Here is a 17,823-nt window from a genome sequence, read left to right on the forward strand (position 1 = left end):
GTGAGCCCAGTTTTCCCGGGATGAGGGGATCGTCCACGTTCTTCAGGAAAACGAATGGAGTCGGACAGAATTAAATCCTTTTATTCCAGCTAAAACATTTCAGGGAAATGACTGATATAATCTTCATGTCCAAAAATCCGAGGTTACATCTTCTGCTTGGTTTGTCTGTCCAGCAGTCCAAAGGCGCTCGATTAACAATCACATCAACGGAGAACATCAGCAAATCCTCACATCTGAGAATACTTGGCATCTGCCTGATCTAAAGCGCTGGAAGACCTTCTCTCTCTTCAAACAGGACTAAGAGCCTGGAGAACCGTGAGGACTCTGTGTTTCTTTGTCAGCTCCTGAGCGTCCGGCGAGCCAGCAGGGATTATCACTCACTGCTCAGTGGGGGCTCCTTCACAGAGTTGTAGTGAATCCCCACAACAATGTTTTCCACTCATAGATGGACAGAAATCCAACCTAAATCCCATCCTGACCCTGCTGGATTTAAGCCTGACCCTGTTTGGAGGAGGATTCTTGAGGATTTTCTTTTTTAAAAATGACACAAGGAAACCTGCAGAGGTGGTGCTGCTGAGATGAAAGCAGTAACTACAAAGACAGGCAGACATCATGTAGAAAATCACTTCTGCCTTCTTGCTGCAAATTCTCATATTAAATAAGAGCATCAGACAAATGCTGATAGCATTTTTGCGCATAAATTACAAATAACCCACTGACTGCACACAGCAGGTCCGGTCCTCTCATAAAAAAGAGAAACAACACATTTAAACATGCTGGATGAAGAGCAGCTATGATGGAGGGAGTTGGGATTCAACTGATCAATTAGTGGTTTGTTAGCAGGGAAAAATAACCCTCACACAACCCAGGGTCACACAGTTCACACAATAGTCACAAAATTAAATCTACCGGATTCGTGCACATGGAGACAAACTGTCCCATGTGTGTCCATGTCAGGGTGAATTAAACACATCCACGTACATGAATCCTGCAGGTTAAATGTTAGAAGAGCCCTGCTGTGTTATCCAGCACACGAGCCCGAGCTGACGCCTTGGAAATTCTTCATTTTCAATTTTTAAAATCTTGCCACCTCGCTTAAGGACGTCACTGACATTATTTTCCATCTTGGCATCACAGAGATCAACTTCAGAAACGACAGATCATCTGATCATCAGATTCTGACGGATCAACAGCAGTGAAGTCCGGTAACCTTCAAACAAAAGTGAAAGCCCGTGACAGCGAGAACTGAGCTTCATCAGATGAAGCCCCTTCTCTTCATCAGATGAAGCCCCTTCTCTTCATCTGATGAACAGCCTCCTCACTACATATTCAACCTCCATCAAGCTTTGCCCTGCAAGCTCGATTAAAACACTCATCATGCACTTACAAAGCACTGGCTGGCAGGCTCCACCTCAACTCAAATGTTTGTTTCTCCTTCTTGAAATTCGATGTGGATCATTTTGGTTCTGAAAGCCTTCACGTCCAATTAAGGAGACGGCGAGCAGGAAGCCTCAGAGGGACCGCCTGCTCGTCCAGTGCACGGCAGCATGAAATTACACAGCAATGATGATGCTGATGGGATGAATTCTTATTGTTAAAGTAAACATAATCTTTTTAGTCCTATTTTGAGTGGTGGAAAGACGACATGTGTCTTCTTGTAGATTCTACAGAGCACCCGAGAACACAGACAAGCTCCAACAGCTTTCCCACCTTTGTACCAAATCTAAACTCCCTGCAATGTGAAAAATGCAGCAGTCCATACATTGATTTAGACTGGTTTGAGTAACTGCTATATCTTGTTCCAGAAATCTAAACTGACTGAGCAGAAGAGCATTTGACAACTCATTCAGACATGCTGGCTTGATAATATGACTCTCTAGTCTTCTTTTTCTGCAGCTCCACCAGAAGCATCAGTTTTACTTTTATGGCACTGATTGTTCTCTGAGAGCCGATAGAAAGAAATCAGACTTTTGTATGCAAAAGCCTGGAAATCAAACTGCCTGAGAAAAACGAGAAACTCGCTTTGTGCATCTGTCACGCAGCCGAACACACGCCGCCGCTTCTCGCCTCATTCCAAAGCACTAAAACCCTCCACTTAAACCTCCTGAGCAACAAGCGTGCACTTGAACGCATCGCTTCCCATTTAAAACGTGCATCAGGTCTCACCGTGCCTCGTCGCTTCCTGTCTCGCTTCCATCAGGGTTTGTCAGATCGGAGAAAATGACAAAACTTCCCAAAGCTGCAGTCTGTCCTTGTGTCTCTCGCTCACACACACACACACACACACACACTCTCTCGCTCGCTCTCTCTCTCTCTCACACACACTCTGCCACCACAGAGTCAAACAAAGGCTTTCAAACCCAGAACTCCACTCCCCTTTTTGTGTGCAGAGGGGAGGGCCGTGGTTGCCATGGCGATGCGTCTCCTGCTGAGGCTAATTTGTGCGGGCCACTTGTAGGGCCGGTGTGTGTGTGTGTGTGTGTGTGTGAGTGTGTGTGAGAGCAGGCTGTTTACATTCAAATGTGGTGGTGACTTTTGAGTTAACTGGTCTCAAACCGGTGCGACGCAGCTTCATACTGGCTGAACTGACTGTCAGTTGCAGCATCTGTCAGCTGCCTGTCGAATCGTGTCACTTATGATCAGTCTTTTGAAAATCTGAGACAGTTTCCATAGTAACAATAATAAAGTAAAACAGTGCGGTATATTAATCACCTGAAACTTTTCTTGAACTGCTGCATCATTCGCTTCCTCAATTTATTCAAAATTTTCTCCACTTCTACGTTCATTTTATTATCTTTCATTCAAGTATGCATTTTATGATGGGATTTTACTTTACAATGAAGATATTTACACTGTGTTTATTTTGCTATAATGAACACCTTAGGTACTCAATTGGAAATGGTAAAGTTGGATTATTTAATTTTTATCAGATCTCTAAAATTCTGCTTTCCCACTTCAAGAAAAATAAAATTAAACCTGACAAAAGGTCCGTTTTGCGTCATCACAGTGGAAGGAATACAAGCACCTGGCATAGAGCTGGACAATACAGAAGTGTTCCAGTGAGCCCTCTGCTTCACTCAGCTCTAATGTGGACCTGCTGACTCCAATGTCTTTGATCAACACATGCAATTTAATTCTGCAGACTTTGTCAAGTCTGCTGTCGCTGCGCTGAAAGTTAAAACTGAGAAATCTGCCGTTGATTCTTGAGTCCACCGTGCCAAACTGGCCTCACAGACCAGGACTGGTCCTGCAGGCGTGCGTGTGTTTTGATGTCCTCGTTTTATTTAGAGCCAACAGTCTGTCCACACTATTATGCACTGGGTCAATATATTGATATTTCCACAGAGACTCCACTTACCATCTGCAGGAGTCCCATGAGCCTGCAGGCGTTTTCAACCCACCGTGACAACACTGCGCCGAGAGCAGCCGCCTGTCAGTCGGTCCGTCCGTCAGTCCGTCTGTCTTTTTGTCCCTGCTTCCCAATACGCGCAAACAAACCGGAAGAAGGTTTCCTCACTTTTTCTCCCTCCGTCCTCTCTGACACCTGCTCAGACCCAAGCAGGCAGATGACAGGGACGTCTCTCAGGGGGGGCTTTTAGGGGCCGCGTGCCGTGTCGCCCTGACCCTCGTGTCCCCTGGGGCAGGACCTCCACCCCTCACCTCCTTCACTCACTACATTAAGCCCCATCCAAAAGTCATCATCCTGCCGTGTTTAACATGTGATCAGAGGAGGAGTCCAGACGGTCACGTTTCGCCTCATAAAAACACGCCGGCTGTCCAGCTGGTCCCTCAGAGGACACTGCAGATACCCACAGTGTGCATCTTATCTGTGCGTCCACGTACCTTTCTGTGTATCCACTTATTAGTTAATCTGCAGCTCTGCACTTCTGAATCTGTTGGTGTCTTTCCATGTTTTATAGCCACAGATCTTCAGAGTGCAGATGCTGCACTAAATCACGTTATTGGAGGGTTTCTATAAATACTGTGATCATATTGTTATTCAGAAATGTTAAGTGTAAGTGATAATTGTGCAGTGAAAATATGATATTGTGACAGAAATCTGGCGCCATTTTCCTTTTTTTTACGCCGGACTAAATTCAAAGTCAAACTGAATATGGAAACACTGTGTTCATACGAGGCGGTTAAAGTGTGTTTAACTGAGAGTTTAAGTGCTTTTAAATGGTTGCTTTCTGCCCTGCTTTATGTGAGGACGTCGTAGACAAAATGTGTGTGTGTGTTATATGTGTGTATACACCATCTGATATACAAAGAACACACACACACACACTCACAAAGTTATGAACAAAGGGTCCTGTGTGTGCGTGTGTGTGAATCACAAACCGCCTCAGAGTGACGGGACAGATGAGTTACATCTGCGTCACAAGCCTCCGACTGTCCTCAGCAGACTCCGTCACAGCCGCACGCCAGAGAAACGAGTGGCGTGACAACACAGGATGTGGACAGAATATACGAACACCATTCTGATTCAGCCAAAGGGACAAAAGGGCCAAAAGGGACACCGTATGCCTTTTATAGACAATAAAAACTACCACCAGTTGAAAAGAAAATTCCACAGTGAAATAACTGCACTGGAAGCATAAACTTTGGCAGTCAAACACTGCTTCACCTCATCTTCATTTCCTTTAAACACTAAAACCTGAGCACAAAATGCCCAGTGTTTCCTGTCCTTCAGGTCGGGAGCGGCAGTCCACAGCTTTTCACAGTCGGCTGCCAATCACATCAATTAGCTTCTAATTAAGAGGATCACATTGTGTGGAGGCAAACCATCGCTGACGACCATGCATAGGAACCATCAATAATTACTGACATCAGCAATCAATATTAGATTAGATTCCATGTTATTTCTCGTCAAACTTGACACGTGACGACCGCAACGATGACGCAGTGAGTGGACGCGTCCCTCCAGACAGACATCGATAAGAGTTTCAAACCACAGACTGTAGACGAACATGTGACGTCAGCCACAGAGGACTTCTGGATGCCATTTTTCCAATTACAAGCCAGAAAATAGAAACCAGAGCAAAGAGGGTGGAGCCTGGTTGGTGCTGAGGTGGAGGGAGGGAGCAACAAGCACCAGTCCAGCAGACACAGTCCAGAGTGGTGGTTTGCCTCTGTGTCTTTTAGTCTTTCTCAGAATCTTTCATTGGTCTAAAGCGCTTACTGCCCAGTGCTGCAGCAGAAAACCATTTTACTTGTTAAATAGACAGAAAACTGCAGTATCAAATTCTTTTTGTGGACAACATCAGAGAAACAGAAGCTCACTTTGAAAGGGACGGAACATTTGTTGTGAAAAAACAAAATCGCCAGAATTGTGTTGGGGGACAAAAAGATCTTGAGGATTTTCCTATTCACTTCAACAGAGTTTAAACACTGATAGTTATATTTTTGTTTGTGCCATCTAGTGTCCAACACTCTGAAGCATCAACTTCAGAATTCAGCCGTGGCTTCTATGTACTTCAAACCTGTCCTGGTAGTATTCATGGTTACATTTACATTTATTTATTTATTTCAGAATGTGGTATCGTGAGTAGTACTTTGACGAATGTGTACTGCTGTATTGTTTTACACACGTTTCAATGTCTTATGGTGAAACCAAAGCAAATTTCTTAATTTCATCATTATTTTCTAATATGCACATTTTAATTTCGATTTATGTTGTTTTCTACTGCCTATAAACTCTGCTTTCTGTCAGCAAAGAAAATGAAAATACTTTGTTCATGTGTTCAGGTGTTCATGTCTTCATTCGTTGTCATTCAGTGGTTCATTAAACAGAGTATTCGGTTAATATGGATCATCTCCACACAGTGAAGACGGCGAATCCCACCACTCCTTCCTGTTTACCATTTGTGTACATTATCCCCACATTCTGCACCTCTCCAGCCTGTTGCCGGGCAACCCGGGGTCAAAGGGCACCCAAAGGGGGCCAGATGATTCTCATTCCTGTCTGCGGCTGGTTGGTGGGGAGGACTGTTGGACTATTAAATGATTCACACACAAACACACTCACTCACTCACTCACTCACTGTGATACTTCAGTGCGCTGACATCCTGACCTGCTAATGTTTGCTCAAGGCAAGATGGTGTGTGTGCGCGCGCGTGCGTGTGTGTTTATGAATACTTCCATCAGCACTCACCTTGTGTGTATTTGGTTTGATGCATCGAATGAAGTACGGGTCAGAAGTGCTGAGTGTGGCCATCAGAGAGTGCAAAGAATCCTGCAACAACACAAACACTGCTGTTACTGCGAGTACAACTACTATTAGTGCTACTACTATTACTCCTGCTACTGCAGCTTCCACTTATACCAGTACAAGCACTAATATTACTGCTATTTGTACTCACAGCAGAGGGAGTACTACACCTACTCAGGCTGCTACTATTACTGCCACTGATTTTAGTATCTGCTCTGGTATTTTGGTTACTGCAGCTACTACAGCCATCTCTTCTGGGTATTCCTACTGCAGGACTGATGAACACTGAGTACAGATCAGTGAGCTGTGTTGTATTTGTGTACTCAGCCGCAGTATTCAGCAGGAATGAGGACTGACGACGTGTTTGAGGACGACTCGACAGTGAACGTGTGGTGTGTTAGCGGCCGACCTTAAACTGCGAGCTGACGGTGGGTCGTCGGTGTTTGGTGCTGATCTTCAGAGTGTCCTGTTTGTTTCGGCTCAGTACGTGTTCAAACAGATCGTAGACAAAGTCCAGCCTGACGAAAGCGAAGGAAACAGTTAGAGAGGAGGAAGACAAACACGGCACAAGGGCTTCCTGTTTATTAGTTACTGCAGTTACTGTAGTATTGATAAAACACCACACTAATAATTTTCTACAGCCTAGTGGCCTCAGTCACACTTTGGATAAACTTCATTTCAATCTCTATTTTTATGTGTTACAAACTACCTGTAACGCAAAATAAAGTGAACAAATATTTAAATCAATACAATATTAAAGCCTCTCATTAAAGTCACTTATTATAGTATTTCTGGTAGAATAATCAAACTCTTAATTCACACAGAAACATTCAGATTAGCTGAATCAGCTGTGGAGAAAACAGCGCAGACAGGCAAACTTTCCACAGACCTTATCAGTGAACAGACTGTTCAATCTGCTCTGGAAAAGACACCAGTTATGTTTGGAAAAGTTCAAAGTGTTCACTTGTGCTCATGAGCTGAAGGTTTGCACTTTGAATTGTCGGTCTGACTGAGCCAATCGCAGGCCGACGAGCCCCTGACAGCAGAGCATTTAACCCCGAACTCTTCCTGACGCGTAAATCACAACAGCAGGAAAGTGAGAAGCGCTGCAGCTCACCTGCTCTCCCTCAGCAGGTTCAGGATGTCGTCTCTGAAAGTGTCCCTGTTCTTCTCCAGCATCCCCCTCACGTCGTACACCACCTGCAACGAGCCACAGGGGGGCGTCAGGGAGTTTCAAAGGAGGAACAAAGAAAGAAGCGGCAGCGAGGGCTTTCCTCTGCATACATTCAGTTTTCAGTATTAAGCAATCTGACAACAAAGAAGAATAGAAAGCCTCAGCGATGTACACTAAAACAACACATTATTAAGGTCTTACCTCCCCTGCGTAGTGCTTGACTCCAAAGTAGTGCACAGCAACACGTGGTTTCACATAGAAAGGGTTTTTCTGCAGCAGGAGAGAAAGAAAACCTTTAACTCGATTTAGACAAACACTCCTCTGTAACATCACAGCCGCAGAGAAAAGAAGCAGACTTTAGATAATCATAAATCACATCTGTGATCCTTCCTGTTCGGTCCTGAGGGCAGAACCGAAATTATACCTGCATGAAACTGGGAGAATTGTCTGTTCTTAACACTGTCATTAAATAATAATAATAAAAAGACTGCGATTTATTCTTTGTCTGGTTTTGATTTACTAAATAATTTGGTCACAATCTGGTTTAACAAGGCTGTAAAGCTTAACTAAGAAAGAAAATATTGAATGTTCATGTTTATTCCAATTAAAGCCTCTCCTACTTTCTATCACATCCGCTTTTAAACGAGTGTGACAGAAATATCCTACATTTCCTAAAAACATTCATTCAGTCCAGGCTTCACATGTTACATCTAATCCTTTTCAGTGAGCTTCTGTCTGACTGTAATGATGCACAAACAAACAGCTCAGAGCACGCTCTCAGTGATATTTATCGGTCTGTAGTCGCGCTGTGGTCAGGCAGCTCCTGATGACATGCCGTCTCACGTTGAGGGCTAAATGAGAGCTGCTGTAAAGTGCTGCTGGGTGAAAAGGTCGTACTGAGTGCTGGCTGTGGAGTTTCTCCAGTAAGGTGTCATCTGTGGCTTTGGGGAAGTGACTCTCCTCATTCATCAGTGCCAGGAGACCCAGTTTCTATGGAAACGCAGACAGAACTTCATCTTAGTTGTTATTAATCGTGAAGTTAATATTTTTTACGTTTATCTCCCATATGCTCCTTCTTGTTTCAAAACACAACCAAACACTTTCAGGTAAACATTCATCTTTCGTATCATCTTCATCTTATTAGTTAGCTAATCTTGCCTGCAATAAGACTTTCTTTCTCAAACAATTTGTTTTGAAAGGCTTCACAGAAACGCTCTCTATCATCATCATCATCATCATCATCATCATCATCACCACACTTGAGCCTGACACGACTCGATATCTCTGCTGGATGTACCTTCTCGATCAGATCCAGACACTCTCCGTTGTCCATCCAGTTGATGTCGACCCAGACGAGGCCTTCCCTGCAGGAAGTAGCACAAATGAAAACACAGCTGGGTCAGAGACATGTCGCAACAGCAAAGGAAGAAATCGACGGCAAAAAAAGTGTAGCTGCAGCTTTGCAAATAAACAAAGTGGTCAAAGTGGGAGTAACTTGAAATCATGTTTTGCATGTGCGATGTTAACGCTCGACAGACGAGGTGCAGCGTCTAGCTTACATGCTAGCTTAGCCGATGCAAAGCAGTGTTAAAGACTGAGACTTCATCTTATTCCTCTGAGAACAATGCAGTCGCAACGTTAATTTCTTCCCACAAAAACACGCCTTCACCAATTTAAAACATGACCAAAGCTTGGAGAAAAAGTTAGTATGAATGTTAGCTTTAATATCAACTGACGTTAGCTACACAGCCAACAATACACGTAATCAAAACCAAGTTAAGACCACAATCTGACATTTTTTTTAAAAACAGGAAATTTATTAAATTATAGGAATTTATAGTTTCCTACTTACATCTGGAAGCAAGAGACCTATCTTAAGTTAATGCTAACGTGTGAGGTAGTGAGAGCTAGCCCTAATTAGCTAAACTAATCTTGGCTAGTTAAGTTATCTATCCTAGCTTAATTCCAGCCTCTAACTCCAGGAGAGTTAACACAATTTCATGCACCTGATGTAAAACAAAACAATTCATTGTGATTAAACACGTACTTGTTATATTCAAGTTGCTCCAGGGAGAAAATGTGCTTGTTAAAATATTCCTGAAGCTTCTCATTTGCATAGTTGATGTTGAACTGCTCAAAACGGTTGACCTGCAGGGAACAAAATCAGGCAGATTTTAGAAACAGATGGAGAGTTAATGAACAGGAAAACAAGAAATCCCTGCGGTGGCTTTACTGAGTTCTTCATGAACAATTAAAAAACAATTAAAACACTTGGGAAAGGCAAAATAAAAGGTCATACTCAGTGAACGTGCTTGTGTGAGGGACTGGAATTTAATTTAGTCAATTAAATCAAATAAATCTTGGCTATCCTGCAGGGAATTTTATATGATCAGACCCAAAAAAACTGCTGGAAAGCACTGGAACCCCTGAGTTTTTATTTTTTCCTCAGTATCTTATTTTTTTTGGATTTAATTTTAGGATTGTTTGGTTAGTAAGTGTGTGTCTAACAACGCTGAAGGTCTTTTAGGGTGAATTTATCCTCTAGTCCAAACATACCTCGAAGTTCTCAAATCCAAAGATGTCCAGGATGCTGATGGACTTGAAGTCTTCTTTGCCCCTGATACGGTTGTTGAGCTTGCAGATGATCCAGTTGAAACACTGGGAATAAAGTGCCATGGCCATGGAGTCTCTGGAGTCCACCGCCTGCAGAGGAGCAGGGACGAGGACATTACAGCCAGTTAACTTCAGTGGTTTAGACAGAAGGTTAGCTGCATTTCTGTCTTTTACATGATTGTTAACTGAATATGTTTGAGGTTTGGGCTGCTGGTCAGACAGAACAACACATGAAGAAATCACTCTGGGCTGTGGGGACTTGAGATCAGGAATTCCCCACGTTTGTAGACTAACTGATTAATGAGTTAATCAAAAACTATTTCCAGATTAAGCAATAATGGGAACTCTAATTACTTGCAACCACTCTTTCATCATTACCAAAAGGTACTGCAATTTAAAATGAGCCTCAACAGCTTGACCTTTCATTTGCATGTTATCCAATGCATATTATTTTTGTCCAGTCATGCAACCAAAGGGAAACGTCCAATGACTTTAAGATAAGATAGGCCTGCATTAGTCCTGCTGAGGGGAAACAATACATGTCAAGATCAGTTTGCTAGTTAGTAGTCATGGTTTGTTCTACTCAGCCTGTGAAAGCAGCTCTATAATGTCTTCTCTGTCAAGTCTCAGAATACAATGGTAAGCCTAGCTGGATTTTAAATGTTTCTATTTTATACGTAACACACAGTGAACAAATGTACGGATGTGTCTGTCCACGTTGGAGTTTCCTCGTGCAAAATGTAACGTCTGAGTTGTCTCCTGAAAACGAGGAGACATCTCTGATTCAGAATCAGTGAACATAAAAATGCTATCAGCTGTTGCCATCAGATTTGGCACTCTGTGAAACGAATAGTCCTCATCGTTGTGGTGGAAATGTGGATCACACTTTAGTCAGGATGGCAGGTTTACTGACCTGTTCCACAGTGAGCGGCGTGGAGATCTCCTCTCCCCTGAGGATCATGGACCGATGGGTCAGAACCTCAGCCAGCTGATCTGAGTTAAGCCCCAGGAGGTCAGACGTCCGGCTGAGAGCTGCAGGAACACACAAACCTCATCATCATCATCATCATCGCCTTGTCAATAATCAATACCTGCTGTCACCAGCTTTTTACACGTGACCTTTAGCTCTTGAAAATCAAATCGGTTTGGATTCGATGTGGTGCGAAGGAGGCTGTGGTGGGCCAAATGAGGGCGTTTGCACAAAGGTCAAAGCTGTCTGTGTCACACAGAGAAAAGGTGTGACGACCGGAGAGAAGGTTAATGAAGGCTAACACACCTGACGTGTTTGTTCACCAAACTGTGGATGAACGGCTAGTCTTTAAACACCCTGTAAGGTGTGTGCAACTCGTAACTAAAAGTCCCAGAGACAGAAAAACAAAATATAAAGAGGGAAAGAGGTTTTCACTGTTTCTGAGCAGAAGAAAGACAAGACGGAAGGCCGGCTGAAGGCCATCAGTCATTGTCTGCCAAAACGCCGCAGGTTAAAGTAAAACACTGTGCACACAAGCAACCTGATTCTCTCCAGCTTTGAGCACAAATGTGTTAAAGTCCATGTTAGTCAGCATAGTCCATAAGAATGGAAGCAAAAACAAAAGAGCTGCGTTCGTGTTTGAGGTTTATAGCGATTTCTGGTGTCATAGCAAAGTGCCTTTTTTTTGGCTTTTTTTTTTTTTTTTACAAAAATAAAACAAAGGAAACAAAGGAAAGAAGAACTGCTAACAAGAGGGTCTCACAGCTTACATGACATGGCACAACATGACCACTAGAGGTCCTTGTCAGGTTAATGTAAACATTCAGGAGTTTAACTGCTGCTGCTGCTGTTGCAGTCAGACTGACTGAGGATTAGAAAGTGAAAACTCTCTGACCTGATTTGGAGGAGACTTGTGCTCCTCCGGCCGTCATGAACTCGATGTTCCCCGCGTGGAGGATCCCAGCCAGGAGGCGCAGGATCTCCCCAATGTTCTCCTCCGTGAACTGCATCGTTCTCATGGAATGCTGGGAACCACAAACAGACAAAGAAGTCGATGCTGCTGTTAGTTCATCATTCATCAGCGGCTGAAACTTTTCAGTTTCACCAGGATCAGATATGCAGTGAGTGTCTTACTCTCACTTATGATTCTGAAAAAATCAATGAATGAGTCGTAAATCCAAAAATATGTACAGTTTGCATGTTTTAATGTACACAAGGGTACAGAAAAACATTTTTAATGTGACCAGATTACTGCTTATAGCCTTCAGAGAGTGAATGCAGTGTGCGTATGAATGCACAGGTAAATGTTTTAAAAGTGTACCAGAACATCCTGAAAAGTGTCGTGGTCGTTGATTGTCTTGTCAGTGAGGGAACCCGACTGTCTCAGGTAGTGGTAGCTGTCAGGGTGGGTCAACCCGAACGCCTCTGCAACAACACGAACAAACGTATGAACACGGTGCACGCTGTGATTTGCTTCCTTTTGAACATATTTCAGCTTGTGTATTTCTGTTAGTAAGAATTCAACGGTTGATATTTGCTCTTTATTCTACTCTTACTGTAGTTCATAACAATAAGCTTAACTATGAGTTGTACATCTCTAACTGTTTTACTGTGCAACTGACTGCTTCCTGTGAACAGAAAAGATGTGAATGTGGTAAATCATATTTTATAGGACAGATTTGTGGCAGTCAACACTGTCTCATTGATAAACCGCCCTGTTCAGACTCACCTCTCTGCTGGCTGTTGGTTCCTGCTAACAGGGCGTAGAAAATGTGGTAGTTCCTCTCTCCTGGGTTCTGCCGGACCACTCGGTTCTGTAGGGAACACAGTACACAGTCAGTCATGCACAACCTTAAGGTGGCACTTCAGTCGAAATATTTTCCTGAGCATCAAGCTCAGCATTCAGACGTCTCTTGCAACATAATCCAATTCTTCCCCTCTCGCAGCTTTGCCTTTAGTCAAACAGGCGGGCTAGAAGAGCATCATGCTGCAGAAGGCATCCGAGTCTTTGGTGGGAGGAATGACACTCACCTTTTCTAAGAGGTCTGTGGTCAGAAAAGCGTCAGTCAAGGCACACAACAGTTGGACACTTCATGACTCCACAACCAAACTGCTAACATTCTGCAAACGAGCAAACGTAGCCACGCTACAAGGTGGCCCCAACTTCACGAAAGCCATATTAAATACTGGCTCAACAGGTTAGTCTCTGTCCCACATAAACACATGGAGGATTTCGTTATTATCCACCTCCTCACCTGACAGGTGGAGGTGGCTCCTTTAGTGACCATAGCTGAATCTTAGCTCGTAACGTTAGCTGTAACGTTAGCCTCCAGGTTATCGCGTGCCTCTTCAGCCTGGCTGAGAGCAGCTTCCTGCGCTGACTGAAAAAACAAACTGTCCATAGCCACCATTGTTGTCTAAAGCCCTCACCAGCTCCTCCTTTTTCTTCTCCTTTCTTTAGTGGCTTAGAAATTCAGAAATCCAGTTTTACCTAATAGTTAGTTTCTGTCAACCTTTTTGATGTGTGGATGCTGCTTTTAAGAAATAAAAAAGTAACTCAAACCATTTTCATAACAGGAGAGTACATAATGAAACGGTCTCCATGTTACTGAAGCAAAAACAAACATTTAGTTACGCAGTTTTAATAAGAAATGGTGTGTATTTTGGTCTTGTACATCTTTACCCCTAAAAGCAGCTTTGCCCATTTCAAGTACTTCCTTCCTGTTTATTAATCCTGCGCAGGAAATACTCAGAGGACAGGAGCTGGCGGCCACTTCACATTATGAGGGCTTTAAAGGATACAGTCGACTATTCGGCCTCCCTGGATGTTGCCCTTCTGGCTGAAATGCAGCTGGACAAACTTCCCAAAGCGGCTGGAGTTGTTGTTGTAGACCGTCTTAGCGTTTCCAAAGGCCTCCATGATGGGACTGTGGCGTGAAGAAGAAGAAGCAGGATCATTAAAGACAAACAACGCTTCTATGGGAATTAAACTGTTCCTGTGTAAAACCATAAAAGAGATAATTACCTGCTCTCCAGGAGCGCCTCCTCCACACGCGACGTCCTGTCTCTGGACGATACCTCCAGGGAGTGCTGGCTCATGCAGGACAGGAACTTCAGGATCAGCTTGGTGCTTTCTGTTTTCCCAGCGCCGCTCTCTCCACTGAGGGGGATTAAAAACACACGAGTGTTAAGACTGAGAATCCTCTAAAGTGCCTTGAGCAAGGCACTGGCCTCCCCGTGATAATAACTATCACTTTATTTAATATTTCAGCTGAAGCACAAAGTTAAGTCAAAACGTGAGAAATAAGCTCACATTAAGCAGGTAAAAGTCAATGTAGAGAGAAGTTTCCCACTGAGGTGCTGGAAAATCACAATATAATTCTTATTCTTATTGTTGTTGAAAATGTTGATATCCATTTTCTTCTGATTATTATTCATGTTTTAGTATTTTCTATGATAGTGGCATGTTATTGGAGCTGTACTGATAAGAGCAATAACAGAAGCAGCTAAACATCTTGTCAGAGTTCATGTTTGATCCCAGGTTCCCCTCCAGAATCCTTCAGCATCAACGTCTGATTGTCCAGCTTCAGTTTGGGAACACTTCTGTCCCTGAGAATGTGTCGTCATTTAAGGATCACAGGAAACCTTAAGGGTAAATGTTCCAAAACTCAACCACTAGATGGCGTGCTGGACACTGCTGATCAGCCATATGCTGACCTTTGCTCTGCAGGATGCAACAACAACACACCAACAGGCCTCAGAATCACACATGAAGATCAAACTGACAGGAAACTGAAATAAAAGGGCACAGAAGCATCGCAGAGTGGAGACGCATGACAGCAGACAAACAACTGTTTTAATTATTGTTCAATCTGCCAGGCAGTTTAATCAGAGCTTCCCAGAGCCCATCCAACCAACAGTCCAAAACCCGAGACTCTTCACAGACTTTACAGTAAATCCATCACAGTTCAGTAAAATAAGACCAGGATTTCCAGACAGTGACAATGCTGTTCAGGATTTTGGCTGCATGCACTGTAATCTCTGCACCTTCAAACAGCTGCTCTCCACTCCCTCTGATGATGACTATGATTCCTATGTCAAACCGCCTGACAAACTTGATTTGTAATCACTCATCATCATCATCATCATCATCATCATCATCATCGTCCCACTGCAGGCTTCGCTCACACACCCACTGACCAGTTAAAAGGCAAGATGAACTTTCCTTCTCTGTTTTCTGACGAGCTTCAAGGATGTTTGGAGTGATTCAAAATTTAGGTGGTCAAATAAATAAAGAAACTCTTCTTTCCGTATCTTCTCTTCGTCTTATAACACATCTTATATTCCAAAACGACGTGTATGCAGTTAACGTTTTCTGAAAAGTGAAGAAGTCGTCACGGAGCACCTGACTTAATGTGATTGTGTCAAGAAAAGCAGCAAATCATTCAACTGGAAGCTGGAACCAGAAAATGTACTTTTTTGGCATTTTGGCTTGTTGCTTCCTCCTGATTGTGTTTGTTAACAACTGTCAAGCGCCTGAGGGCCACTGAATGCAACACAGAATATTTTAAATCCTAAGAACTGCAGGTGCATCCTACTTTTCCACATCAGTACGAGGCAACAGGACTGAACGCAGTGAGGGAAACCCTGACCTCGAGTGATATTAAACATGAACCTGCAGCCACAGTGTGTTAATTATTAACCTGTAAACCCATTCCACAAACACTGAGAGCAGCTGAAGAGCGTTAGATTAAGACACATTCGTCAGCCCAAACAGGACGCTTCACAGCAGAGGTGACCTTCACTACAAAATAAAACACACCAAGACCTTTGGAAGATGTGCTGGTGCTCATAAACAATAACTACAACAAAGGCTCCGGCGGCTTTCTTTGCATGAATGAAGGTTTGAAAAACCTACAAAGGGGCAAACTGGTTACAGTTAGCTTGGTTAGCTTAGTTAACCCCATAGTTGCCAAAAGGAAAAACAGACTGAGCTTGATTTTCTGTCTCTCTTATGAACTGGATGGAAGTTTGGAAAAGCACAGTCTGTTTAGTTAACTGTCACATGTGAAGTTTGAACACAGCCATTGAAAGTCCTCCGTTTGACATTTTAATGTTAGATTTTCAGTAGGTGTGACTCATGTCAGCGACAAAACTCTTCATTTGGATAATGGCTGGGTGGCTCCCCACAGTGCAGTCACAGTGAGGGGTTTCAGATGAACTACTGTAAACTGTGATGACTTTTTTGTTGTCAGTTTACTTCCAATAAAAAGGCTTCAAAATAGAATGAGAAGAAAGATGCGGAGGAGCAATTTTTTACAAAACTGAACCCTGCAGAAGTCGCTGAATTCAAATCATATTAATGTATGTGTGCTAACTGGGACTGCAGGCCAGAGGCAGAAAAGGAAAACTGATAAAACACTGAGAAAGATTCAAAAGCTCCAAGTTGGACCAACCCAATAAGGACCAGTGTCTTCCAACAACAACCTCACAATCCACGCAGAGATCACTGACCCATGAAAGTGTCTTGTTTTACAAACTGAATGTGCCTTTTCCATGAACTGCCAGCAGACTGAGGCAGTGCTGCCCACTGCCCCTCAGTCTGCTGTCACTCTGCTGTCACATGGACGGACTACATCACAGCAGATCGTCCTCCTGCAGAGCTGCTGGTGGCTCACAGGCCTGACGTACATACCACACAGTCACAACACTGAGAAATGCATCCTCGCTCATTCGCTTATCTCTCCTCTCTCACCACTGGAAACTAATCTAATAAGACAAAAATGTTCTTGCTGTCCTTTTCAGAGATTTCAACCTTTTAAATCAAGCTGGAGATCATCAGCCAAGTCAAAACAAACACACACACACAAAAACTTTAGTTCACGAGTTCATGAACATGTTTTATTTAGAGTAATATAACTTTGTGTAGTGACAGGCTGAGAAAACCGGTTCAAAGTACTGATGGGGCTTTCAAACAGTATCTCATTTATGGCTGGAGCCCATAAAAGTTATTTTAAAATGAAGGTTTAATCTGTAACTGATTAATATACTCAGTGATTTATTGGTATACAACGATTTTCAAAGAAAAAAGGCACAAAAATGAGTACAAAATGACTTTACGTACAGTTTTATTTCTTGGATGTTCTGCTGTATTTGCGTGTATAAATCAGTGTCTGTATATAAAATGGACGACATGAGAACCCCGAAAGTGAAGCCAACAGACCTGGATCGCCCCCTGGTGGCTGGCTACACTACAGCTCACAGACCTGGATCGGGTTTGAGAGTCTTCAGTAATGTTTCAGATAAATTTAAACTTAAACTTGAAGAGAACCCACCGACATAAACCTGGTAAAGACTTGTTAGCTTTAAAGCCGATTTGTGCACAAAACTTTCTGTGTTCTATAAATAAAGCTGAACTTGCACCAAGATCAGTCATGTCCGTCGAGCCAGTGGCACAGTCCTGATGGACAGAAAACAGGACTGTGGATAACGTAAACTCTCAGGGTGTCTGGCAATAGCTTGAGACGTGGCCACGCTGCAGATGTGCACAGATGTTATTACAGGATGTGCTGTCATCGCCCCACATGGGAAGGTCAAGCCAGATACGATTTGGGTCGTTACCTTCTTTGCAAACTGCTGTTAGGAGCATTTTAAAACATCAACATGTTATGGTCATTTTCAGATAATAATTACCATTAACACCTGGAGGCACAGAGAAATCTATTAGTAGCTTTTATCTGAACAAGTCAAACAGTTTTTGCTTTTGTTTCTCCAAACTGAGAGCACATTTTTGTTTTCTTTCTCCCCCTCAGTGAACAAGACAAATATCTGCTGCCCTGCTTTCAGTCCTACGG

At 43.2% G+C, this 17,823-nt stretch overlaps 1 protein-coding gene across 2 annotated transcripts in view; it reads right to left on the reverse strand.

Moving 5' to 3' along the window:
- The window catches only part of myo10 (myosin X), a 95,296-nt gene that overhangs the window by 20,602 nt on the left and 56,871 nt on the right, over positions 1-17,823 (reverse strand). For both annotated transcript variants that reach the window (XM_046407935.1, XM_046407936.1), the window contains 15 exons: positions 13,995-14,129; positions 13,772-13,896; positions 13,001-13,014; positions 12,699-12,783; positions 12,291-12,394; positions 11,865-11,994; positions 10,913-11,031; positions 9,943-10,089; positions 9,434-9,534; positions 8,684-8,750; positions 8,284-8,376; positions 7,588-7,656; positions 7,330-7,412; positions 6,622-6,730; positions 6,156-6,236 (listed from right to left, as the gene is read on the reverse strand). In XM_046407935.1, coding sequence (XP_046263891.1) covers positions 6,156-6,236; positions 6,622-6,730; positions 7,330-7,412; positions 7,588-7,656; positions 8,284-8,376; positions 8,684-8,750; positions 9,434-9,534; positions 9,943-10,089; positions 10,913-11,031; positions 11,865-11,994; positions 12,291-12,394; positions 12,699-12,783; positions 13,001-13,014; positions 13,772-13,896; positions 13,995-14,129 — 1,462 coding nt within the window. The remainder of the gene's footprint in view (positions 1-6,155; positions 6,237-6,621; positions 6,731-7,329; positions 7,413-7,587; positions 7,657-8,283; positions 8,377-8,683; positions 8,751-9,433; positions 9,535-9,942; positions 10,090-10,912; positions 11,032-11,864; positions 11,995-12,290; positions 12,395-12,698; positions 12,784-13,000; positions 13,015-13,771; positions 13,897-13,994; positions 14,130-17,823) is intronic.

This window comes from Scatophagus argus, chromosome 13 (genome assembly GCF_020382885.2).
Source record: "Scatophagus argus isolate fScaArg1 chromosome 13, fScaArg1.pri, whole genome shotgun sequence".
NCBI lineage: Eukaryota > Metazoa > Chordata > Actinopteri > Scatophagidae > Scatophagus > Scatophagus argus.